Source organism: Eptatretus burgeri, chromosome 2 (assembly GCF_056783735.1).
Source record: "Eptatretus burgeri isolate ZD-2024b chromosome 2, Ebu_testis_v1, whole genome shotgun sequence".
Lineage (NCBI taxonomy): Eukaryota > Metazoa > Chordata > Myxini > Myxiniformes > Myxinidae > Eptatretus > Eptatretus burgeri.
The window spans coordinates 27,439,712-27,461,747 of NC_140962.1; the positions used below are offsets into that span (position 1 = coordinate 27,439,712).

Here is a 22,036-nt window from a genome sequence, read left to right on the forward strand (position 1 = left end):
TACAACAAATTGGTACTTCCCGGGTCATGAATATTAATGAGCTGTTTTGTGCATATTATTTAAACGACTTTGTGGGACGACCTTTAAGATAAATTCGGAATGTAAATAGATTTTCAACATGTTTGTTATCATATATAGAGAGAGGTACAGTATTTTGTTTGGCCTGCAGTCTCAGCAACACAGTGTGAAGTCCTTGAGAAACAGCACGTTGAATCGTCATATATTCCTCCAACTTTTACTCAATGTTTGCCCACCTCGCTTGGCAGCTGCGATTCACCTTCTTGGTTTTCTTGGGAGTCCACAATGTATGCTTTGCTTTATGTCAGCCTCAAACACATTTCTCGCTGATACCATATTTCCTATGCGCAACCAATGTCCCACCATTTTTCTCAGCGAATTTAACAACTTCCAACTTAAAAGCTGCTATGTACGACTTGCATGACTTTACAAGAAGCATCTTGAGATGACGTAGTATGGATGGACACATGTTGTTCCATTCGCCAAACCATTCCATTTGCCTGGTAAAAATCCAGTGAGTTGTGTCTAAATGACTTCAGAGATCAGGTGAGTCCACAGCGACAAGTCGGATCATGGCCTTTTCGCTCCGCTATCATTGGAACGACAACAATTAGACAACATACAACCATTGCAGTAAATTTAACTTTAGTAAAGCATCTCAGAGCTGAGAAAACTGCCTGCACTCACAAAGAAACCACAACCAGAAGTGATGTTCCTCATCGACATAAATGACTGCTCCAATGCTTTACAAAACCCTCTTCCTTTCTACAGATGACTCCACATTGTGGCGCATACCACCCAAACCTACTGACAGGCAGAAATCAGTTAACCCGTTGGAACAGCGGAGCCACCCAAGCCCTGTGCTGATGGGTTATCATGTTACTGGTCGAATATTTGCCCTAGCAACTGAAGTGACATGACACAATCTTATGTAGCATCAATCAACCTTACCGGATTTCAAGGAACCACCAGATGAAGCCACTAGAACAACCAGAATTCACCTTCAGAACAGAACCTTCAGAATTCAGAACAACCAGACCGAGTCAGGTTTAATGAAAGTGCAATGGTCATTGGGAAGAACCAAGAAGAAGCAAAGCACAAAATGTGTATGTAATAAGTAAAAGGCTACACAATGACAATCCCCCTTCACCCACCCCTGATAAACATTTGCTCATGAACCAATGATGAAGGGGAACCTTAATTATCAAACCTTAGTCTTTCATTCACGCGATAGGATAGAGACATGGAAAAATCGCAAGACAATAAGAGTTCTTGGGCCAAACCTGGTGAGTTACCTTGTTGGAGAGAACACCCCTCCCGTGCTGGTTTGATGTGGGAGGGGGAGAGATGTCAATGGGTGAGGTGGGCATGACGTTGGCTATACAGGATGTGGCTTCCGCTTGGCAAACTGCCGATTCTGGCAATGTCCTGGTATCGTGCCAGTCAAGTTCTCTCCTGGGTTCTTGACTGTCCCTGCCTTTTTTAACCTCACCCACCGACGTCACTGCTGATGATTCTCACCCCTCCCCTCCCCTCACCATTGTTCCTTGGCCCAGGAGATGTGTGGGACTGGCCCAGGAGATGTGTGGGGCAGACCCCTTCTATGGATTTTCACCCAATTCTGCCACGACCTCAAAGGGGGACGTTTTCCCACCTAACCTTGGTGCTTGTGGCTTTGCGAGCACTGAAAAGAAACATTTAGGATAGATAACCTAGGATAACTGTAAAGTTCATAGAACATGATACCCCACACAGTTTTCCAGTGTATACTTCAATTTTAATCACAGAATGATTTTAAAGATCGAGAAAAATAATCTGGACGTTTAGCGATATTGAAGCAGCCTTTCCATCACCCTTTTGCACTGTAACAAGACGACATTGAGTCACAGTTACGAGATGGCGGCTTTATCGATTACCATAGAACGAAGCATCAATCGGCATCATCCATCACCATATGATGGCCTCTCTTTCACCCCAATACTCCATCGTTACTTGGTAATGATGCACAGCATCATCTTTCCAATTGCACACATCCATTAAATATATCACCAAGACTGCCATTTTCATAGGAGGCACCCCTACAAGGTTTAAATTATATTCACTTGTAGCAATCCTTTGGGGGTGGGGGGGGGCAGTTGGCTGTCAGGGGGTCCACTCGGGCCTTGCACTGGCGCACATGATCTGGAGTTTGCAGTTTGAGCAGCTGCCCATTTGGCAAGCAGAGAAAGTTTTCCAAATCTTTTGTTGTGCAGAGGTACAGCCCTTTCTCTCAGTTATTTTGCCAAGTATTTTCGGCTTCTTTTAGAAGCTTTGTGAGCCATTTTATGTGACAATCCTTATCTCTCACACACACCATATACGTAAATCTGCCCCAGTCAATATTGCTGGTCACGGCTTCTGCACATGCACGCCAAGCATTCTGGGGCAGATTACATCATTTCAAAAGTCTCGTATTGATGCATCGACAATAATCGATGAATAATAAGTCTCGAGCTTTTTTTTTTTTTTCAAACCACCTGAATTATTCATGTGACAAGTAATCATCCCTGCACGAGATTGAATTTTTTGTGCAGTTGAGATGAAAATGTTCCTTACTTCATTGTTTTTTTGTACAATCCATTGAAACATAAAGGAAACATGTGCAATAAAGTGGTGTTCTACTGTCGATAACTTGTGTGGTTGAGCCTTAACATCATTGTCATAACCCACATTAGCAAAATAATGCTGCAGTAGTGCACATTCATGTATCTGTGTCTGTACATTATTATTTATTCTTCCCAAACCCCTTCTTCTCATGCATGCAGAGCTTTTACTCAGTTACAACGATGATGACATTTTCCTCTGTGACGTTCACCATGGTGATGGCTCCTTCTACAACCGCCGTTTCAAGGGTCATCGGAATAATGCCACGGGTAAGCATGGGCTTTTTTGTTTTTTTTTGCTGTCATTATTTTCATTCTCATTTTTTTGTTGTTATTTTATCCTAGTTTTAACCACTAATGTACATGACAGCTCCCACGGTTTATGAAGTTGATTTTTCACCCTTATCTTGTGCCGAGCGCACTGCTGTTTCCAGTTCTGCGCTGGGTGCACACATGCATGTCTCCTTTACTGTGCCGGGCAAGCTGCCATCTCTGGTACTGTGCCAGGCGCACTGCAATCTCCAGTCTTGTGCTGGATGCACGCATGTGCACGTCTCTGGTCTTATGCATGTCTTTGTATACCTTTTAAAGCTTATTTTGTACAAATTTTCGATAGATAGACATCTCAAGTGCGTTTTCTTTTTTTGACTTGCTTCTCATTTTGTCTTGATGGGCCACATTTTTATTCTCCCCCATTCATGCAAGCATCTTTGTTGCCATTATTCTCCTCAAGCATTTTGGATACCTGAAGTATTTTTACTTTTTCTTCTGTTATCGTATTCTTTTCTATTGTATTCCATGTCATGTTCATTCTTTCAACGCTCTCACACCACAAAGAACTGCTGTCTTCTTTCCGTCTGCCTACCTTTTTATCTTCTGACTACCCATAGTGAAAGGTGTCAATTTTATGGGGAGTGGGGGTGAGTTCGTGGTGAGTGGGAGTGACTGTGGACATCTCTTTGTTTGGGACAAAGAGTCAGCTCAGATCCTGCTCGCTTTGCCCGGTGACACCGGCGGTGTGGTGAGTACGCAGGATGATTTAACAGCCGTAACTACTCATTTTTCCACTGAAAAGTGCCAATTCAGTAACTTGCTATGATGACTAATTTAGGCTGCCAAAACGGGTTGCCTTACGGCAATCCCCAAGTGTAGTAAAGGTTTGTTATCACTAAAACAAAAAAATTAAGAAGGTGGTTCTTGTGAGTTGCACTTTGTTTATTGGCCATTTGGGTGAACATAAACTTTTCCAACTTGGCACGTAGATGATACTTGATGCTCGTGAGGTGACTATCATGCCATAGATACTTCAAGTTCCACTATGTATACTGGAACTGAGATATAGGCTGGTGGTGTAACATCCTTAAGGCAGCAAAAATGCACAGTTTTTGACCAAGAAGGGCAATAAATTTTGTGTAATCGATTGCAGACTTGTGTGTGCAGTTTGTTGATTTTCATGAAGATATATATACAGTATACCAGAAGAGCAGCCCAAGTTGGATCATAAGGCTAAAACAAGAAATGACTTCTGCCTACATTGCTGAAAACATTAGGGAGTATGGAATGTAAAAATAGGGAACTTAAAAAAAAAATTCATTTATGATTTTGTAGACAAAATATTTGCTCTTGGAAGAGGAGGAACCAAATGGACCGACACAACCAGTGACTGAGTGAATGAACAGGAAAAGAGGAAAGGGGGGAGTGGATGTAACAACATCCAAGAGGGTTGGATTAGGGGGTTTAATGGAGGTAGAAAAGGTTATGGGTCAGGATGGAGGTTGCCATGAGATGGTGGGCAGAAAAATGAGTGATTGAACTGTCTCGAGAGGGCAAAGCCACAACCAGCAGAAAAGATGAATAAAGGGTTGGAGATTGGTGGTAAGTTTTGATTTGGGGAGTATAACCATGAAGGGGTTCCTGGAAGTGTGTCGATGAGAGAATGAGGAGAGCGAGGAGGGAGAGAGGAGAGAGGGGGGGAGAGAAGAGAGAGGGGGGAGAAAGGGGGGAGAGAGAGAGAGGAGGAAGGAGAGAGAGGAGGAAGGAGAGGGAGAGGGGGAGGGGGAGAGAGGGGGAGAGAGGGGAGGGGGGAGAGAAGAGAGGAGGGGGGAGAGGGGAGAGAGAGGAGAAAGGGGGGAGGAGGGGCGAGAGAGGAGAGGGGAGGAGGGGCGAGAGAGGAGAGGGGAGGAGGGGCGAGAGAGGAGAGGGGAGGAGGGGCGAGAGAGGAGAGGGGAGGAGGGGCGAGAGAGGAGAGAGGAGGGGGGAGAGAGGGGGAGGAGGAGAGAGGAGGGAGGGGGAGAGAGGAGAGAGGGGTGGAGGAGGGGGAGAGAGGAGAGGAGAGAGGGGGAGGAGGGGAGAGGAGGGGGGAGAGGAGAGAGAAGAGAGGAGGGGGGGAGAGAGGAGAGAGAAGAGAGGAGGGGGGAGAGAGGAGAGAGAAGAGAGGAGGGGGGAGAGAGGAGAGAGAAGAGAGGAGGGGGAGAGAGAGAGAGAGAGAAGAGAGGAGGGGGGAGAGAGGAGAGAGAAGAGAGGAGGGGGGAGAGAGGAGAGAGAAGAGAGGAGGGGGGAGAGAGGAGAGAGAAGAGAGGAGGGGGAGAGAGGAGAGAGAAGAGAGGAGGGGGAGAGAGGAGAGAGAAGAGAGGAGGGGGAGAGAGGAGAGAGAGAGAGAGGAGGGGAGAGAGGAGAGAGAAGAGAGGAGGGGGAGAGAGGAGAGAGAGAGAGAAGAGAGGAGGGGGAGAGAGGAGAGAGAAGAGAGGAGGGGGGAGAGAGAGAGAGAGAGAGAGAGAGGAGGGGGAGAGAGAGAGAGAGAAGAGAGGAGGGGGAGAGAGGAGAGAGAAGAGAGGAGGGGGAAGAGAGAGAGAGAGAAGAGAGGAGGGGGAAGAGAGAGGAGAGAGAAGAGAGGAGGAGGGGGAGAGAGGAGAGAGAAGAGAGGAGGGGGAAGAGAGAGGAGAGAGAAGAGAGGAGGGGGAAGAGAGAGGAGAGAGAAGAGAGGAGGGGGAAGAGAGAGGAGAGAGAAGAGAGGAGGGGGAAGAGAGAGGAGAGAGAAGAGAGGAGGGGGAAGAGAGAGGAGAGAGAAGAGAGGAGGGGGAAGAGAGAGAGAGAGAGAAGAGAGGAGGGGGAGAGAGAGAGAAGAGAGGAGGGGGAAGAGAGAGAGAGAGAGAAGAGAGGAGGGGGAAGAGAGAGGAGAGAGAAGAGAGGAGGGGGGAAGAGAGAGAGAGAGAGAGAGGAGGGGGGGAGAGAGGAGAGAGGAGGAGGGGGGAGAGAGGAGAGAGGAGGGGAGGGGGAGAGAGGAGAGAGGAGAGGGAGGGGGAGAGAGGAGAGAGGAGGGAGGGGGAGAGAGGAGAGAGGAGGGAGGGGGGAGTGAAGAGAGGAGGGAGGGGGGAGTGAAGAGAGGAGGGGAGGGGGGAGAGAAGAGAGAGGAGGAGGAGGGGAGTGAAGAGAGGAGGGGAGGGGGAGTGAAGAGAGGAGGGAGGGGGGAGTGAAGAGAGGAGGGGAGGGGGAGTGAAGAGAGGAGGGGAGGGGGGAGAGAGAGGAGAGGAGGGGAGGGGGGAGAGAAGAGAGGAGGGGAGGGGGGAGAGAAGAGAGGAGGGGAGGGGGGAGAGAAGAGAGGAGGGGAGACAGACAGATATATATATATATATATATATATATATATATATATATATATATATATATATATATATATATATACATACATGTATATATGAGAGCGCTGAGGGAGGTATATTGGAGGAGAGATAAAAACAAAGGCCGCCAACCTTTCCATGATGTGAGATAGAGATCACCTCGTGCTATCACCTCGTTGTGGGAAATGCCAATAACGTTGAAACCTACAGAATCAAGGAGACATGTGATGCTGGTGTGCCAGCCCATTGGGGAGAACAATACTTTAACGAGCTATAGACTAAAGCCTTTGAGGCTGTTTATTTCTAAGTTTTTCATCGGTAACCTGAGATGGGTTGAGACCGAGAACTTCAAGAGACTGAACTTCCTTCAAGAGTTGATCAGTGAAAGGGTAGGTTAGTTTGTTGCTCCTTCTGGACTGACAGTGTGAATGTCGGATTTGCCAGGATTGAAAGACAGGTTCTATTTGTCAGACCAGCATCTCATCAATTCCAGAACACCAGAGAGTGACACAGCTGCTTTCTGCCTGTCAGTGGGTTTGGGTAGAATACGCCACAATGTGGAGTCATCTGTAGAAAGGAAGAGGGTTTTGTAAAGCATTGGAGCAGTCATTTATGTCGATGAGGAACATCACTTCTGGTTGTGGTTTCTTTGTGAGTGCAGGCAGTTTTCTGAGTTCTGAGATGCTTTACTAAAGTTAAATTTACTGCAATGGTTGTATCTTGTCTAATTGTTGTCGTTTGTTTCCTTTACTTTTAATAATATCCCAAATCCATTCCTTTACCTCTCTTTCATGCACACTTACTTGGTCCAGTTGTATCAATTCTGAGTTTGTGTTTGCCTTTGCCTCAGCAAGACTGGTGTGGTCATGAATCGTAGCCTTCCACGTTCTCTCTTTCTCCTCTCATTTGCTTTCTCCCCCCTCAACCTCATTTTCACTTTTCCTCCATTATACTTCTCCATTTTCTTATTAAAAAGAGAATAAAACATATTTTACTAAAAATATATACATGTTGGACCCCGACATTTGCGGGTGATACTTTCCTGGAAAATGCTGCGAATGTTGACATTGTTTCAACTAGTATGGATCGGCGTGCTTCGTGTGCTTCATCTCACATCGCTGCAGAGGCATAGGCATCTTTGACCATACCTGCTTTGTCTGGGAGTGAGGGATGGGGGAAATGGTGGGCGTAGGTTAGTGGGGGTAATAGTGGATCGGGTGTTGTGGGGCGATGGGGGAAATGGTGGGTGTAGGTTAGTGGGGGTAATAGTGGATCGGGTGTTGTGGGGCGATGGGGGAAATGGTGGGTGTAGGTTAGTGGGGGTAATAGTGGATCGGGTGTTGTGGGGTGATGGGTGGAAGGGAAGGTTAACACTAATTTATCAAAAACTGGAATGAAAGGAATGGAAAGAATGGAAAGAATGGAAATATATATATATATTAGCATATACCCATGCTCCGCACAGAGTTGAATGGGTGGCAAAAGGTGGATGAGGCATAATAGTTGATGTTATGGGAAGCTGGTGAGGGTGTCATTAGGGATGTGATGCACTATGGTTACCTGTCCTTGGTTTTCTAAAGACCTCCCTGCAGATGACATTTTGGGTGAGTGTCTTGTTGCTGAATAGTCCTTGTGAGGAATTATTGTCCACTTTGATAGATATACAGGAGTAACCTCTTGCACGTGAAAATGCAACATATAGCTGGCCATGGGAGAACACAGGGGCTGGGAGGTATATTCCGAGTTTGTCAAATGTTTGGCCTTGGGATTTGTTTCTGGTCATCGAGTATGCGAGTCTGACTGGAAATTGCATCCTCTACAGTGTGACTGGAAGGTTGGCGTCTGATGGGGCAAATTTAACATGATATAGGCCTAGCCCTAGACTGAACAGGAGCAGTGGAGGGTGACCGAGAATAAGAATGCAAATTTCAATGAATGGCACTTTTTGGCGCACATCCGACGATCGAGCACCGCTTGGATGCTTTAATTTTAAGACCACACACGCAAGATACAACACAGGTAACGATGGCGGTTGATATTGACAATTAATGTAATGAACGGCAGTTGTTTGGGTGCGTCCGACAATTGAACACCTCTTTAATTTGAACAGTTAACACGCACGCATTCAAGGTACAGAATCTATTGTCGGACACTACGCTTTCGAAGAACAAAGAAAAGAAGAGAATCTGGGCAATGAAGGGATGACCTCATACCCGTTCCCTGGTTCCCCCTACCTTCAGATTATAGCCTTTGATGTTATATGGACGTAGGCATATTGCAACTTATTTTCGGGTGTTTTTAACATGTACGTTGGATTTCAGACAAAAATTGACGGTCTAAGAGGGTGTGTTCAGTCTGGGAAGTACGTTGGATTTCAGACACAAATTGACAGTCTAAGAGGGCGTGTTCAGTCTGGGAAAGAGCCAATCGGGGTACATCATGTTGGCAGAGCTCTGGCGCTCATCGTTCCCCTCCTTCCACGCTGATTTTTAAAACATGACAACCATTGCTGATGTTCTGAGCTATACTATTTATTATCAGTTGTGTTTATGTTCAGTGTTTGATGCAATGGGCACTCCCTTACTTGAGTTCATACTTTTTGGATAGACGGCAGCACTTACCGGAGAGCAGTTCAGCGATGGCGACCGAATGGGAATAAATGCGGCCGTCGATGGGTTGAAAATCTTGTTGAAGCCATGTTGTCATCCATTTCCAGCTTAGAAATTTAGTGCATCGTCTTCGTCACATTAAGAAACCCTAGTATATGGGAAATGAGCACATTCCTACCAGCAGTTTCAGAGGAGAAATGTCAAATTACGCGCAGACGTTAACATAAATAATATTCCTTTTTAAATAAATCTTTACTTTAAATACAATGTTTCTTGTTACATTTTTTGTGTCAAATTCACATTCTGAGGTAGTCAGCATGTGCAGAAGAGGGTTTCACATTGCAGATGCTGTTTTCGAGGAGTAGCATTACTCCTCTGGGTGGTGACGGTCTGTCGACGACAGACGTATTGACGTCAGCGAATGACCGATGATGTCATGACGGAATTACGCCTCTCAGCGGTGACGTCACACGTCGCCATACAAACAAATGTAAGAATTAGAAAATCGCCCAAAATTCCCAAACCTATCCATCTGGTGCGATCTCACATAGCCCATGCTGTTCATTAGACCACAGAGCACCCGCATGCCGAAAGTGGCGACAATCCGTCTGGCAGTTTTGGAGGAGATACGTCAAATTACATGCAGACGTTAACAGAAATTATATATATATATATATATATATATATATATATATATATATATATATATATATATATATACATATATATATTGTTACGTTTGAGGGGGGGGTATGCATTCAAAGGGTAATTAGGATGTTTATTTAGGTATGCCATGCTGTTCAAGTTTACCAGGATCTCGATGTAATAAGTAGCAATTCAGTGGTGATAAGTTGTCTAGTAAATGTTCATTTCTTCAAGGGGGAAATGATAATTGTCACGTAATTAGATAGGGACACGGGATAGGGTAAGTGTGTCTGCGTAAACCCCTTTTAGTAGTCCCTGGAGGCTGGCCGTGACGTCACAGGACGGCTGCGGATGGCTCCGCCCCGTGATCACGATTGGCGGAAGGCGACGGCGGTGAGCCAATAAAACGGCTCGATTGGAAGTGACGAGGACGGGAGGATAAAAAAGTTCTGTTCGGGGTCGAAAAGGAAGAGGAAGAAGATCGGGACAAAAAGATCGTGTTTTTTTGGTGTGGAGGCTGTTGCGCGGGAAGCGTACTTGTGCTGATTCGATCGTGTTCTTGATCGTGTCTTGGAGCCTTGCTGAGCCTCGTGCCTCACCTTGGTTGGCTCTGGGGTTCTGCTGACTCGGAGTACGGGGTCGAACGGCGGGCGGACCTGCCTCCCTCTCCTGCTCGCAACTTGGCGCCAGAACTGGTTCCCTGGCGGCTGTGAGCGGACTTGGGCCAGGACCAGGAGGTCCACAGCACCACGGTTTCTCCTGCCCCCCTGACGAGAGCAAGGCCAGCTCGTCCGACGCTGATCCAGGGACAGTTGCGTCCACACCACGGTCCAGCCTGACCACCAGAAGTAGCTACGTTTTGTGTTTGTGTGTGTGTGTGTGTGTGTACTTGGCGCCTTAGAGGGTTTGAGATCTGTATATTCATTGGAATTGTCTGTGTTTTCCCCACGCCCGATCCCACACCATCCCGTCGAATCGCCCCGGATCCCTCTTCTTGCCGAGTCTTGTTATTTCTGGTTAATAATAAAAACAAATAAACATCATCAACTCAGTGAAAAGTGACTCGTGCCACCTTCCTCGTCCCGTTTGCGGTAGAGCGATTAGAACCGCCATGTTTGGGTTATAAATAAATAAACCGCCTCCATCGTTTCGGCTCATTCTACGTTGGCGGGACTGTTCAAGTCCCGTGGACGTCACTATATATATATATATATATATATATATATATATATATATATATATATATATATATATATATATATATATATATATATATATATATATATATATATATATATATATATATATATATATATATATATATATATATATATACATATACATATACACACACACAACAACACACAACACACAACACACAACACACAACACACAACACACAACACACAACACACAACACACAACACACAACACACAACACACAACACACAACACACAACACACATCACACATCACACATCACACATCACACATCACACATCACACATCACACATCACACATCACACATCACACATCACACATCACACATCACACATCACACATCACACATCACACATCACACATCACACATCACACATCACACATCACACATCACACATCACACATCACACATCACACATCACACATCACACATCACACATCGACAGAGGTGTGGGAGGAAAGGACTGCATTTTATTGGGAGGGGGGAGTGAGGAGGGGACAGAGTGAGAGAGAAGGGGGGTGGGGAGGAGGAAAAAAAAATACAGGTGAGCGGTGGAGGTGGGGTTAGCAAAGAATGATACGTGACATTTAATGACCGAACACGAAAAAAATATTTAATGTCAGAACAGCTGTACACACAACGACACAACGGAGTTTGTAAAGTAATCTGCTGGCACATCTGCAAAAACTTTGATATTCCAGTTCCAGAAAATTTGCGGAGAAAATGAAACAAAAGCAATCACTGAAAACATTCAAGTAACGCTCATGTACGACCTAATGACCCCATCAAGCGTGAACATCGAAAACAAAGCGTTGCGACCAAATATAATAATTCGGTGCAAAAAACAGAGAAGTCGGCATTGCTAATTGAGGTGTTGATACCAGTGATTTTGGATAAACGATGCAGAAATCAAGGAAATGACCAAATACCAAGACCTCAAGCATGAAGTGAAAAGATCCTGGAAGCTGAAGAATGCCAAAGTTGCACCAGTGATGATGAAGAACCTCAGAGAATTTAAAAACCATCCCTGGGAATATTATTACAAACTAATTACATTTGTAAGCTGTCCAGGGCTCGGTGACTATCCTGAAGAGAACCCTTGGCACAAAACTTTGAAAACAGAAAACTTCACAGCTTTCTCCATGAATCATGACCCCTTACTCAAATGAAGGTGGATGCTTTGAGCCCACCCTGGGAGGACTCTATTCCACATTCTGAAACCCTATATGTAGACAGACAGACAGACACAGACCCCCCCCCCCCACACACACACACACACACACACACACACACACACACACACACACACACACACACACACACACACACACACACACACACACACACATACACACACACACACACACACACACACACACACACACACACACACACACACACACACACACACACACACAGACACATACACACACACACACACATACACATACACATACACATACACAGACCCCACACACAGACCCCACACACACACCCCACACACAGACCCCACACACAGACCCCACACACAGACCCCACACACAGACCCCACACACAGACCCCACACACAGACCCCACACACAGACCCCACACACAGACCCCACACACAGACCCCACACACAGACCCCACACACATACACATACACATACACATACACATACACATACACACACACACACACACTTTGAGATCTGGCAGGTCTCTGTTTCACCTCCTGAAACCCACCCGCATGTGGAGATAGCAGGCCACAGCAGCAACTTTCAGGTGTGTATGCTCACACTCACTAACTTCTGTGATGGTAATATACTTTATATATGTACACATGCATAAAATACATAAAAATGACAAACACAAAGATTTACCTTTAAACAGAGTTCTTTGAAAGAGGAATTCAAGTGGGAAATTCGCAAAATTCAATTGAAAAATATATCAAGGCCCAGAACACAAAATGTCGATTTCTGCTCTCTGCCTTCACAACCAAATCATGGCAAACACGTGGTCAGATGGACCTTATTGGTTTTATATATGTATCGATGTTCAATGTGAGGGATGAATTATATGAGGAGATTGCACAAAAGATTAAACAAAACGATGTCCTGTAAAAATACAATTGCACCTTTTCAGCGGATGAGACACCTCCTGAAGCACAAACTGCACGGCAAGGCCCAACACAGGTGGAAACTTACGTCTGTCTAATCGATGTTCCCTTGGAGAGCATGGATACTTTTACCAAAACGAACAACCCAGCAGCTTGGAGAATGCTCACCAAGTGTTTTAAACACTCAAGCAAGCACTCCAATGAAACGGTTGTTAAGAAATGGCAAGTTTGGCACGCGATGAGCAACACGTACACCTCCCGGAGACACCCAAAATGTCAAGCCACGAACGACATCTCCGGATGTTTCTCAGCATTGCAATTTCTCCAGCGATTCATATCTATGATGAACAGGCATTCAATAATATGAGTGAGGAAAGTGAGAACCACAACTTTATCGTGAAGAAATCACTATGGCCTGTTCCAAGTCAAGACATGGTTGAGCAGGCTAAAAAACATGGCAGCTTCAGATCCCAACGAGGTTACCCAGGAAATATATATATATATATATATATATATATATATATATATATATATATATATATATATATATATATATATATATATATATATATGTGTGTGTATGTATATATATATATATATGTGTGTGTATGTATATGTGTATATATATATATATATATATATATGTATATATATGTATATTCATGCAATGAATGGGGGTAGGGACAAGACGCGAGCAAGACAAAGAGCTACGACCGTCTATTTATTATGTACATCCACTTCGCAATTCTACTTCGCGGACAAGACGCCACAACGTTCATTCAAAAGCAAGTAAAAACCCCAGGACAGACGAGGGGAAGACTGGACCCCTTGGGGTCTTTATTGTCACGGAGCCGTGTAGACCACAGAGGCTCCGCAAGACAGGGCTGGCTACCCTCACCTCGCTGGGGCGACCCGCGACGTCCCGTCTCCACGACCCACGGTAAGGCATGGCTTGGCAGGCCACGTGTCCTGGCTCCACTGCGCTCTGCTCTCTCCTCCTTTCCACACGCCTCCACAACCCCCCGCAGCCGACGACTCGGAGAGCGACTGCGAGTGAGAGAGACCCAGGTAGAGAGAGACCGACTCGACTGATGGGGAGCGAGCAACCACGACCTCCAGACTTTTCTGACTGAGAGACTCAGGAGAGAGACTCTCTCACCACCTCGCCAACCGCCGACTCAGACTCCGACCGCGCATTCAGCGCTCTCTTTTTATAACCACGGCGCCTCGCCCCCCCCTCCCCTTCTCGGCACGCAGGGGAAAATTCCAGGAGAGATCGGCTCGGTTTAATCTCTTTTAGTTGAATCACTGCCTACCCACGTCTCTTCCGCACGTGTTTTTCGTTGGGGGGGGGGGGGGTGAGGCCGTCATCCGTTCTCTCCCGACGAATGTCAGGCTTCTCGCAACCCTGCTGAGGTGGAAACGTGGTGGTGGTGACGGTGGCTGTTGTAATGGTCGCGTGGCTGGTGTTTTGTGGTGGTCATGAGGGTGGTGTGGCTGGGCGCTTGTGGTTGAGGTGGTTGTGTGAAGGCGGTGGTGGAGAAGTTGTTTGTGGTGGTGGTTGATGTGAAGCGGTTGATGAGAGGATGTTGGTGGTGGAGGTGGTGGTTGTGAAGCGGTTGGTCCAAAATAACGATAGTAAAAGAATAACGGCTCACTCAAAGATCACAGCCCTGATTACACGAATAAATTCCCATTAGACAACGGTGCGGAAATCTATTTGAACACAGACTTATCGGCATAACTGATCTAAGGACCTATATGGTGCTCTGCGAATTTCCACAGCTGTAACTCTTCTTCTTCTTTCGGCTGCTCCCGTTAGGGGTCGCTACAGCGGATCATCCATATGATCCGCATAGTGATTTGGCACATGTTTTACACCGGATGCCCTTCCTGACGCAACCCTGGTCGCCTTTTACGACACAGGGATATTCCACAGCCGTAACAATATATGTATGTATATATATATATATATATATATATATATATATATATATATATATATATATGTATATATATATATATGTATATATTGTTGTGGATTTCCGCCACTCTGGCGTGCGGCCGACCGCCTTTAGCTAATTGTGGCCGTGCGCCCACCGACCGTGGCAATCCAGTCGCAGCTTTTCGGATCAACGCCGAAACCCAGCTTAGGGTGTTGTTAACCACACCATAAATCAGCCAACTCCTCTGTCCAATTCCACTCACTCCGGACTCCAACACTCAACTCTGGCGCTCTCCACACCGACTCGCCAAGGAGACCAAGGAGAGAAACTCTCATCAGCTCGCCAACCGCTCACTCTCCTCTTGGCGTTCCAACGCGGCCCTTTATCGCCTCGGGGCGTTAGCCCCTCCCCCTTTCCTCCCGGCACGCGGGGCAAAATCCTTGGGATCTCCGATGGGGACGTGCTTACGCCTTTTTGAGGGCCCCACCCCAACCGTCATATCTGTTTACCTTGACGAGTCTCCCCCAACATGTCTCCCGAATTATTGCGTCCTCACCCGTCTTTATCGCGGGCCGCACAACCGTTGATTTTGTTTGTAGAGGAGGGCTGGTGTGTTGTGGAGATGGACGAGGTTGTTGAGATGTCGTTGTTGCAGTGTGGTTGGCGCTGTGGTGGGGATGGCATGGTTGTTGAGATGTCGTTGTGGTGGTGGTGGAGGTGGCATGTGTGTAGTGGTGTCGTTGAAGAGATGCTGTTTGTTTGAATGAGATGTTGGCGGTTGTGGAGAAGGTGGTGTGGAGATGTTGTTTAAAATAAAGATAGAAAAGAATAATACTACCTCAAGATTCACAGCCCAGCATATGAATAATTCCCTTTAGACATTGGTGGGGAAATCTAATCTGGACACACACTTATCAACATAACTGATCTTTGGGGAACCTGAATGGTGTTCTGTGAATTTCCACAACTGTAACAATATATATATATATATATATATTATTTACTTCATAGGAATTTCATCAGAGAGATAGGATTGCATAATATAACATGGTCCGTGGACGAGTAGGAGACATCTCGATGTAAATTAAGTAGGGAAACTGAGCTTAAGTGTTACGTGTCACCGCACGGCAGGCAGTGATGTGTAAATTAGGTTAGGATTAAGGACAATTTCGCCCCCCCCATATGTGATTGCCCCCTGTGACCTTTTCTATGTTTTTGCCTTTCAAGACCGGTGATAAAGAGGGATCACATCCTTAAAACAATAACTGAGCTGCACGTCCAAGCAGGCAAGAAACCCTGCCTCCAAAAATGACAGCTGCCAAACCACGTCCCCAGAGTGGATGATTGATGGGCGTGACATCAGAGCCTTTACGAGAGGAGAGTCTCGGGAGAAGAATGAGGTTAGTAGGAGAATCTCGCGTTGGGCGATAAAAAGGAGTCGAGATGAAGGTTCTCGGGGTGGGACAGAAGCAAGAGAGGCAGGCTTCGTGGGCTGAAGAGAAGGGCATTTCACCTGGCTTTCCCTCGACATGGTGAAGAAAACTGCACGATTTTCATGTTCGTGCTGAGGTGAATTGGCTCGTGTCGTGGAGCAAGACGCTGGACATTCACTGTTAGCTGGATCATGTGGGACCAGCTTCGAAGCCTCGTGTTGTGCCATCGGGGAAATAGACGGCGCCATTCTGCAGAGCAGCGGTGTCGGCAAGTGCAATCGACAAACGAAGTTGCATGGCGGTTTCTGAGTCCTGGTGTTGAGTGTTGCCGCCAGAATTGCCTCCTGTACGTTTTCCCGTCCAGAGAGCATCTGGGCGTCATTTTGGGTGCATTTTCCCACGCAGTGACGAAGCGGTTTGGTGACCTTCAAGCTTCCGAAACTAACCTCTGAGCACACAGCTAAGTGCGGGGATAAAGGAGGGATTTTTATTTTATCATTCTGTTCCTTTGTCTGTATTAAACAATGTGTGGAGTCCACTTGAAATTTCATTTAGTTTATCTCGCATTCCATTTTGATGATTACACTTTGAATTATTACCATTATAAATATTTGATTTATTTTCATTCAACCCCATATTTATTTAAGTTGCTTGTGTCTGTCTTAAATCCCTGTGCTGTGCTTCCGTCCGTTACGTGTATTTGCCAGCCTCCTATCCCACATGTGCCATAATCTCCGATAATCTCGGCTGTTCGCCTTTCAGGAGAACTGTTTGGCGATCCATTCAGGCTCGTGTTAATCGTGTTAATCGATGATATATATATATCATCTTCTTCTTCTTCTTTCGGCTGCTCCCGTTAGGGGTCGCCACAGCGGATCATCCGTTATGATCCACATACTGATTTGGCATAGGTTTTACGCCGGATGCCCTTCCTGACGCAACCCTGGTCGCCTCTTACAACACAGGGATAAGGATTGGGTTTCGCCATGATTCCGGGCTGCCCTACACCCTCTCATAGCGCGGCCCAGCGCAGAGCTCCCGTCCTCAAGCAATCCTCCAACCCAAGCCTCCGAGTCGCCGGATTATAGGCGCACGCCACTACGCCCAGTTTATATATATACACACACACACACACACACACACACACACACACACACACACACACACACACACACACACACACACACACACACACACACACACACACACACACACTTGGGAATCTAATTTTTCAAATGACCACCTCTACCATCTAGGGAGAGGGGGTTGTAGTAATCGATGTACAAAAGAACGCTTGGAAATTTAAGGGGGAATTTTTTTTTGAGGCGATTGAACGCGCGTGGGAAATGGCGGACGTGCATAAAGTGGCGATGATCGTGCTGGATAGTGACCATGAATGAAGTGAGCCAGGGGTGGAGTTGAGTTGTGACGATAGGGTTGGGGTCTCCCCCGTCCAAGCGTGTCCCCCCCCTTCCCCCACAGTGGTGGAAAATGAGACGCAGGGAGTGGGTGCGATGAACACCAGGCCTTGTGTGAGATGTAAATTAAAATGGATGAAGGGAATAAAGAATGAATAAATGAAAGAAATAATGAGACAAAATGAATAAATTAATGAAAAAACACAATCAACAAAGGGATGAAAAAATGATGAGACAAATGAATAAACAACGTGAAGAAATGAGTGAAATGAAGGGACTAATGAATAAACAAAGTGAACAAATTGGAATGACAAAATTAAATAACAAACGAATAAAATGAAGGAACAAGAAAAAGAGCAATCGGAGATTGCAAACTCTTGCCAGGACTTCTTTTGAGTGGTATATTTTTATAGGTTTTAGGGTAAATCCAATATGGCTGCCAAACCATGTGACCTATGACATCATATGTGTGACCCTTTTGTTCCTCATGGATAGGCATTAATATGTGTAAAGTTTCACCTCAAGCTTTCCAGCCATTTTAGAGAAGATTTTTGAAGGTTTTTTTTTAAAACAATATGGCTGCCGAATCTCGTGACCGATGACGTCATCAAAAAATTTTGTGGACCATTTTGTCCCTAAATGACCCTCAAAAGTTTTTATGCTGATCGGATGTAGCATTCTACATATGCAATTATGACGTTATAAAAATACCACACTCATTCCACATAAGGAGTATGTGTGAATTTGTGTGAATTCCACTTGTGTGAAGTTCCCCTCGATTTGTACAGCCGTTCTGTCAGAGAATAAGATTTTTTGATGTTTTAGGGTAAATCCAATATGGCTGCCAAACCATGTTACCAATGACATGTGTGTGAACCTTTTGTTCCTCATGGACAGGCGGTCATACTTGTAAAGTTTCGCCTCAATCTGTTCAGCCACTTCAGAGAAGATTTTTGAAGGTTTAAATTTTTTTTTTAAACAATATGGCTGCCAAATCTAGTGACTTATGATGGCATGAAAAAATTTTCTGTGGCCCATTTTATCCCGAGATGACCCTCAAAAATTTTCATACTGATCCTATGTGGCGTTCTACATTTGCAATTATGACGTCATAACAAGGGCATCTATGATTTATGACAAACAAATCCCTCATTCCCCAGGAGGAGTACTTATGTGCCAAGTTTCAATTTTCTCCTTGGTGCGGTTTCAGAGATACAGAGGTCCAAAGTTTTTCCATTTTTCCAATATGGCTGCCACACCACGTGACCTATGACGTCATAATTATCATTAAAGCATTCTACATCAGTCATTGAACCAATGATGAAAATTTCGTCTCAATCCGATAAGCGGTTGCAGAGAAAAACATGAAAGTTCCGTGCGGACAGACAAACGGACCCAAATGCAATACCCTCTCCGAATCCTTCAGCGAGGATAACAAAGGAAAGAATCGAAGGGACAAATTAATGGAATGTAACGTGAGAGGAATGAGTGAACAAATTAACAAAATTAAGATGGGAATAACACAGGAACTGGGGGCACGAATTGATGGAGTCGGGAAATGAATGAATGGTTGGAAGACAAAATTGATGAACAATGGAATGAAATGGGGGGGGGAGGGGGAAGTTGGAAGAAGAAATTGGATCAACAAATAAATGAATTGACAAAGTAAATGAGGACCTGGAGGGCTATTCCACCTGTGTGGATGCCAAAATGCAATGGCAGGTAGAGGAATTGGGATTTTGTAAGTGCCAGGGTGGTGGTTTGGCTGAGGAGGTGCAAAAGTTGGAAACTCATGTAATGGAACGAGCGGGTGTTGATTGATAAAGGCTTATGGGAGCCACAATTGATGGGGGAGAAGATGGATGAGATGTTCCAGGAGTGGCTGAACACTTGGGACAATACCATCAAAGGAGAGGTGATAGAACCTAAAGTTTCTGTTATTCTCGAAGGTGACGTTGATGGTTCTGTTGAGACCATGCTTGGGCTGACTGACTCAGACGAAGCCAATGGTGTAGTTAAACTGGACTTGCTGCAGTTTGACATTGGGGATGCTACTGAACAGGGTCGAGCAGATTTGACAGAGCCAATGTTTGAACCATTTGCAGGACATGTAGTGGAGGAGAGCGACAGTGACGGTGACATGTCAAGTACCGACCAAGTGGCTGTTCTTGAAATGATCGAAAGTGAGCTTGCTAATGTAAACTCTGGAGAGAGAATTGCCCAGTTTGAAAAAGTACAAGGTGGTTTAGCAGTCACAGATGGATCTCAAGAGGAATAGGAGGATGCTTGTCAAATGAACCAGTGTAAGAGTGATGTTTTTGAAAGGAATTTGCAGTACCGTTCCAGAGTTCAGATTTGGATAGTCGTTGTGAATACCAATTACTCACTGTTGATGAACCGTTTGGAAGTGATGCCAAGGCAGAGGGTTATGTTGAGTCTGGTGCTTCTCGCTGTTGTAATGCAGATAGTACAGTTGTCGTTGAGAGTGGATCCACATAAATATTTTTTGATGATTGTACGGTCGGGGGTGACGCATTGGAAACTGTGAAGGAAGATGACATTGAAGTTGTGAAGGTGCTGGATGAGGAAAATGATCTTCCTGAAGTACTGCTTCCTGAAACTGGCACTCACAGGAAGGCAAGTCCTGAAGTTTGTTGTGTTGAGCAAGGATTGGAGCAATCCCAAGAAGGATGTGTTGAGGAGAGTTGCAACAGCTGTGGCTTCCTGTTGGTTGAGCAAGAGGCTCATCTTGAAATGAACCAAAGTGAGTCGAGTGCAAGCTTTGAAGAGAAAATGCCTCCACTTGGTGTGAATTTAGAGTATTCTGGTGATGAAGATGATATTCAGCATTTTTCATTGGATGAACTTGCAGTAGCTGATGTATCCCAGGAATCCCTTCCAGATGTCAGTCCCATAGATTCTTCAGCAAGGGTTATTGAGGAGAAACAGGTGGATGAACTGCATGACGAAGGTGAATTGCCAAACACTGGACTTGTTAGCAATGAGACCCGTGCTGAACTTTATGAAGGACTTTATCAATCTTTTTTCAATCCAGTGGTTGAGAAGGATGCTCCAGAGATTGTGCCACTTGAGAGGGAGTTTAAAGTTGAGAAATGTGTCGTGGGGAATGAACCATTGGATGATGATTTTTGGATTGGAAGCAAGAAGGAGATGGATAAGGAAGGTGAGCTTTCTAAGGAGTCTGTCTGAGGTGAACAGTTGTCAGGAGATAAGGGAATTGTGTTCTGAACTGCAGTCATTCAAGAGCGAAACCCAGAAAGTGATGGAAAGTCTTTGGGAGAGAGTGTGTGAGCTCAAAGCTGAATTGGACAGTGACCGCAGCTGTCAGGAATATGTGCAGGGTGACACTCTCGCCCTGCAAGCTGAATTGGATGGGGCTGCACCTGCAGCAAGCTGAATAAGCACAGCAAGGGCTCACTGAAGCTGAGATGGTTGGCAGAGATGGAGCACCGTACCTCAAAATACACGTGGCTCTCATGGTGATAGCATGGTTGTTGCTGGTCAGTTTTGGAATCCTTTTGGGACAATTTTTACTGATTTGCCTGGCCCACTCAACAGCTGTACTTCCAAAAAGTCTGGTTCCAGATCCAAAGGACAGCTCTGGTGATGGCATTTGCATTAACCATAGTGGCTGTTTGTCTGTTGTGGATGGTGGAATATAGTTGCCGGCATCCATGCATGCCTGCGAGTTGTTGTCCTCATGCTGGTTGTGAGTCAGCCGGCCGTGGCCTTGTTCCGCCTTCGGCCTGGCACACCCAAGAGATACAGTTTTAACTGGATCCACTGAGCTGTGGCAATGTCTGCCTGGATTTTAGCTGTGGCCACAGTTTATCCTGGAGGAGGTTGCAGGCATCAATTGGGAATGGATCTGAGAACTTTGGGTCGACCAGATCCTGGAGGAGGATGCTGGCTTCTGGGAGTGGATGAGAGAAATTTGTCTTACTTACCAGTTGTGCATGTGTGCGTGGGTGTGTGAGAGAGGGAGAGAGATATGTCTGGCATCCTTGGGACTACGGTGCAGTAATTGGTCTTTATTTTGATTAGTTGTTGGTCTGACAATCGAACATGGCTCTCATTTCTGCCAAATATCACTTCCCTTTGCGCTCTGGAAGGATCGTCAAATGAGCTCGTCTATCTATTTCCATGGTCAGCCACCTATTTCCTGACTTTTTCTACCCCTAATCTCTATTTGACCCAACCCAACCATATTACTTGCAGTTTACTCTTTCTTCCACTCCTCTTCCTATTCGTTCATTTGCAACTGTATGTTTTTGTGTGCAACTGTGGCCATACTACCCTGTGACTAAACTGCTGTTTTTTTTGTCACCTCACTCTTCTGTGAGCCAGATTCACCAAGGCACTGCC

At 45.6% G+C, this 22,036-nt stretch overlaps 1 protein-coding gene across 3 annotated transcripts in view; it reads left to right on the forward strand.

Moving 5' to 3' along the window:
* Nucleotides 1-22,036, forward strand: part of DCAF8 (DDB1 and CUL4 associated factor 8) — a 96,564-nt gene that overhangs the window by 66,251 nt on the left and 8,277 nt on the right. For all 3 annotated transcript variants that reach the window (XM_085866572.1, XM_085866575.1, XM_085866565.1), the window contains exons 9-10: nucleotides 2,823-2,930; nucleotides 3,551-3,681. In XM_085866572.1, coding sequence (XP_085722698.1) covers nucleotides 2,823-2,930; nucleotides 3,551-3,681 — 239 coding nt within the window. The remainder of the gene's footprint in view (nucleotides 1-2,822; nucleotides 2,931-3,550; nucleotides 3,682-22,036) is intronic.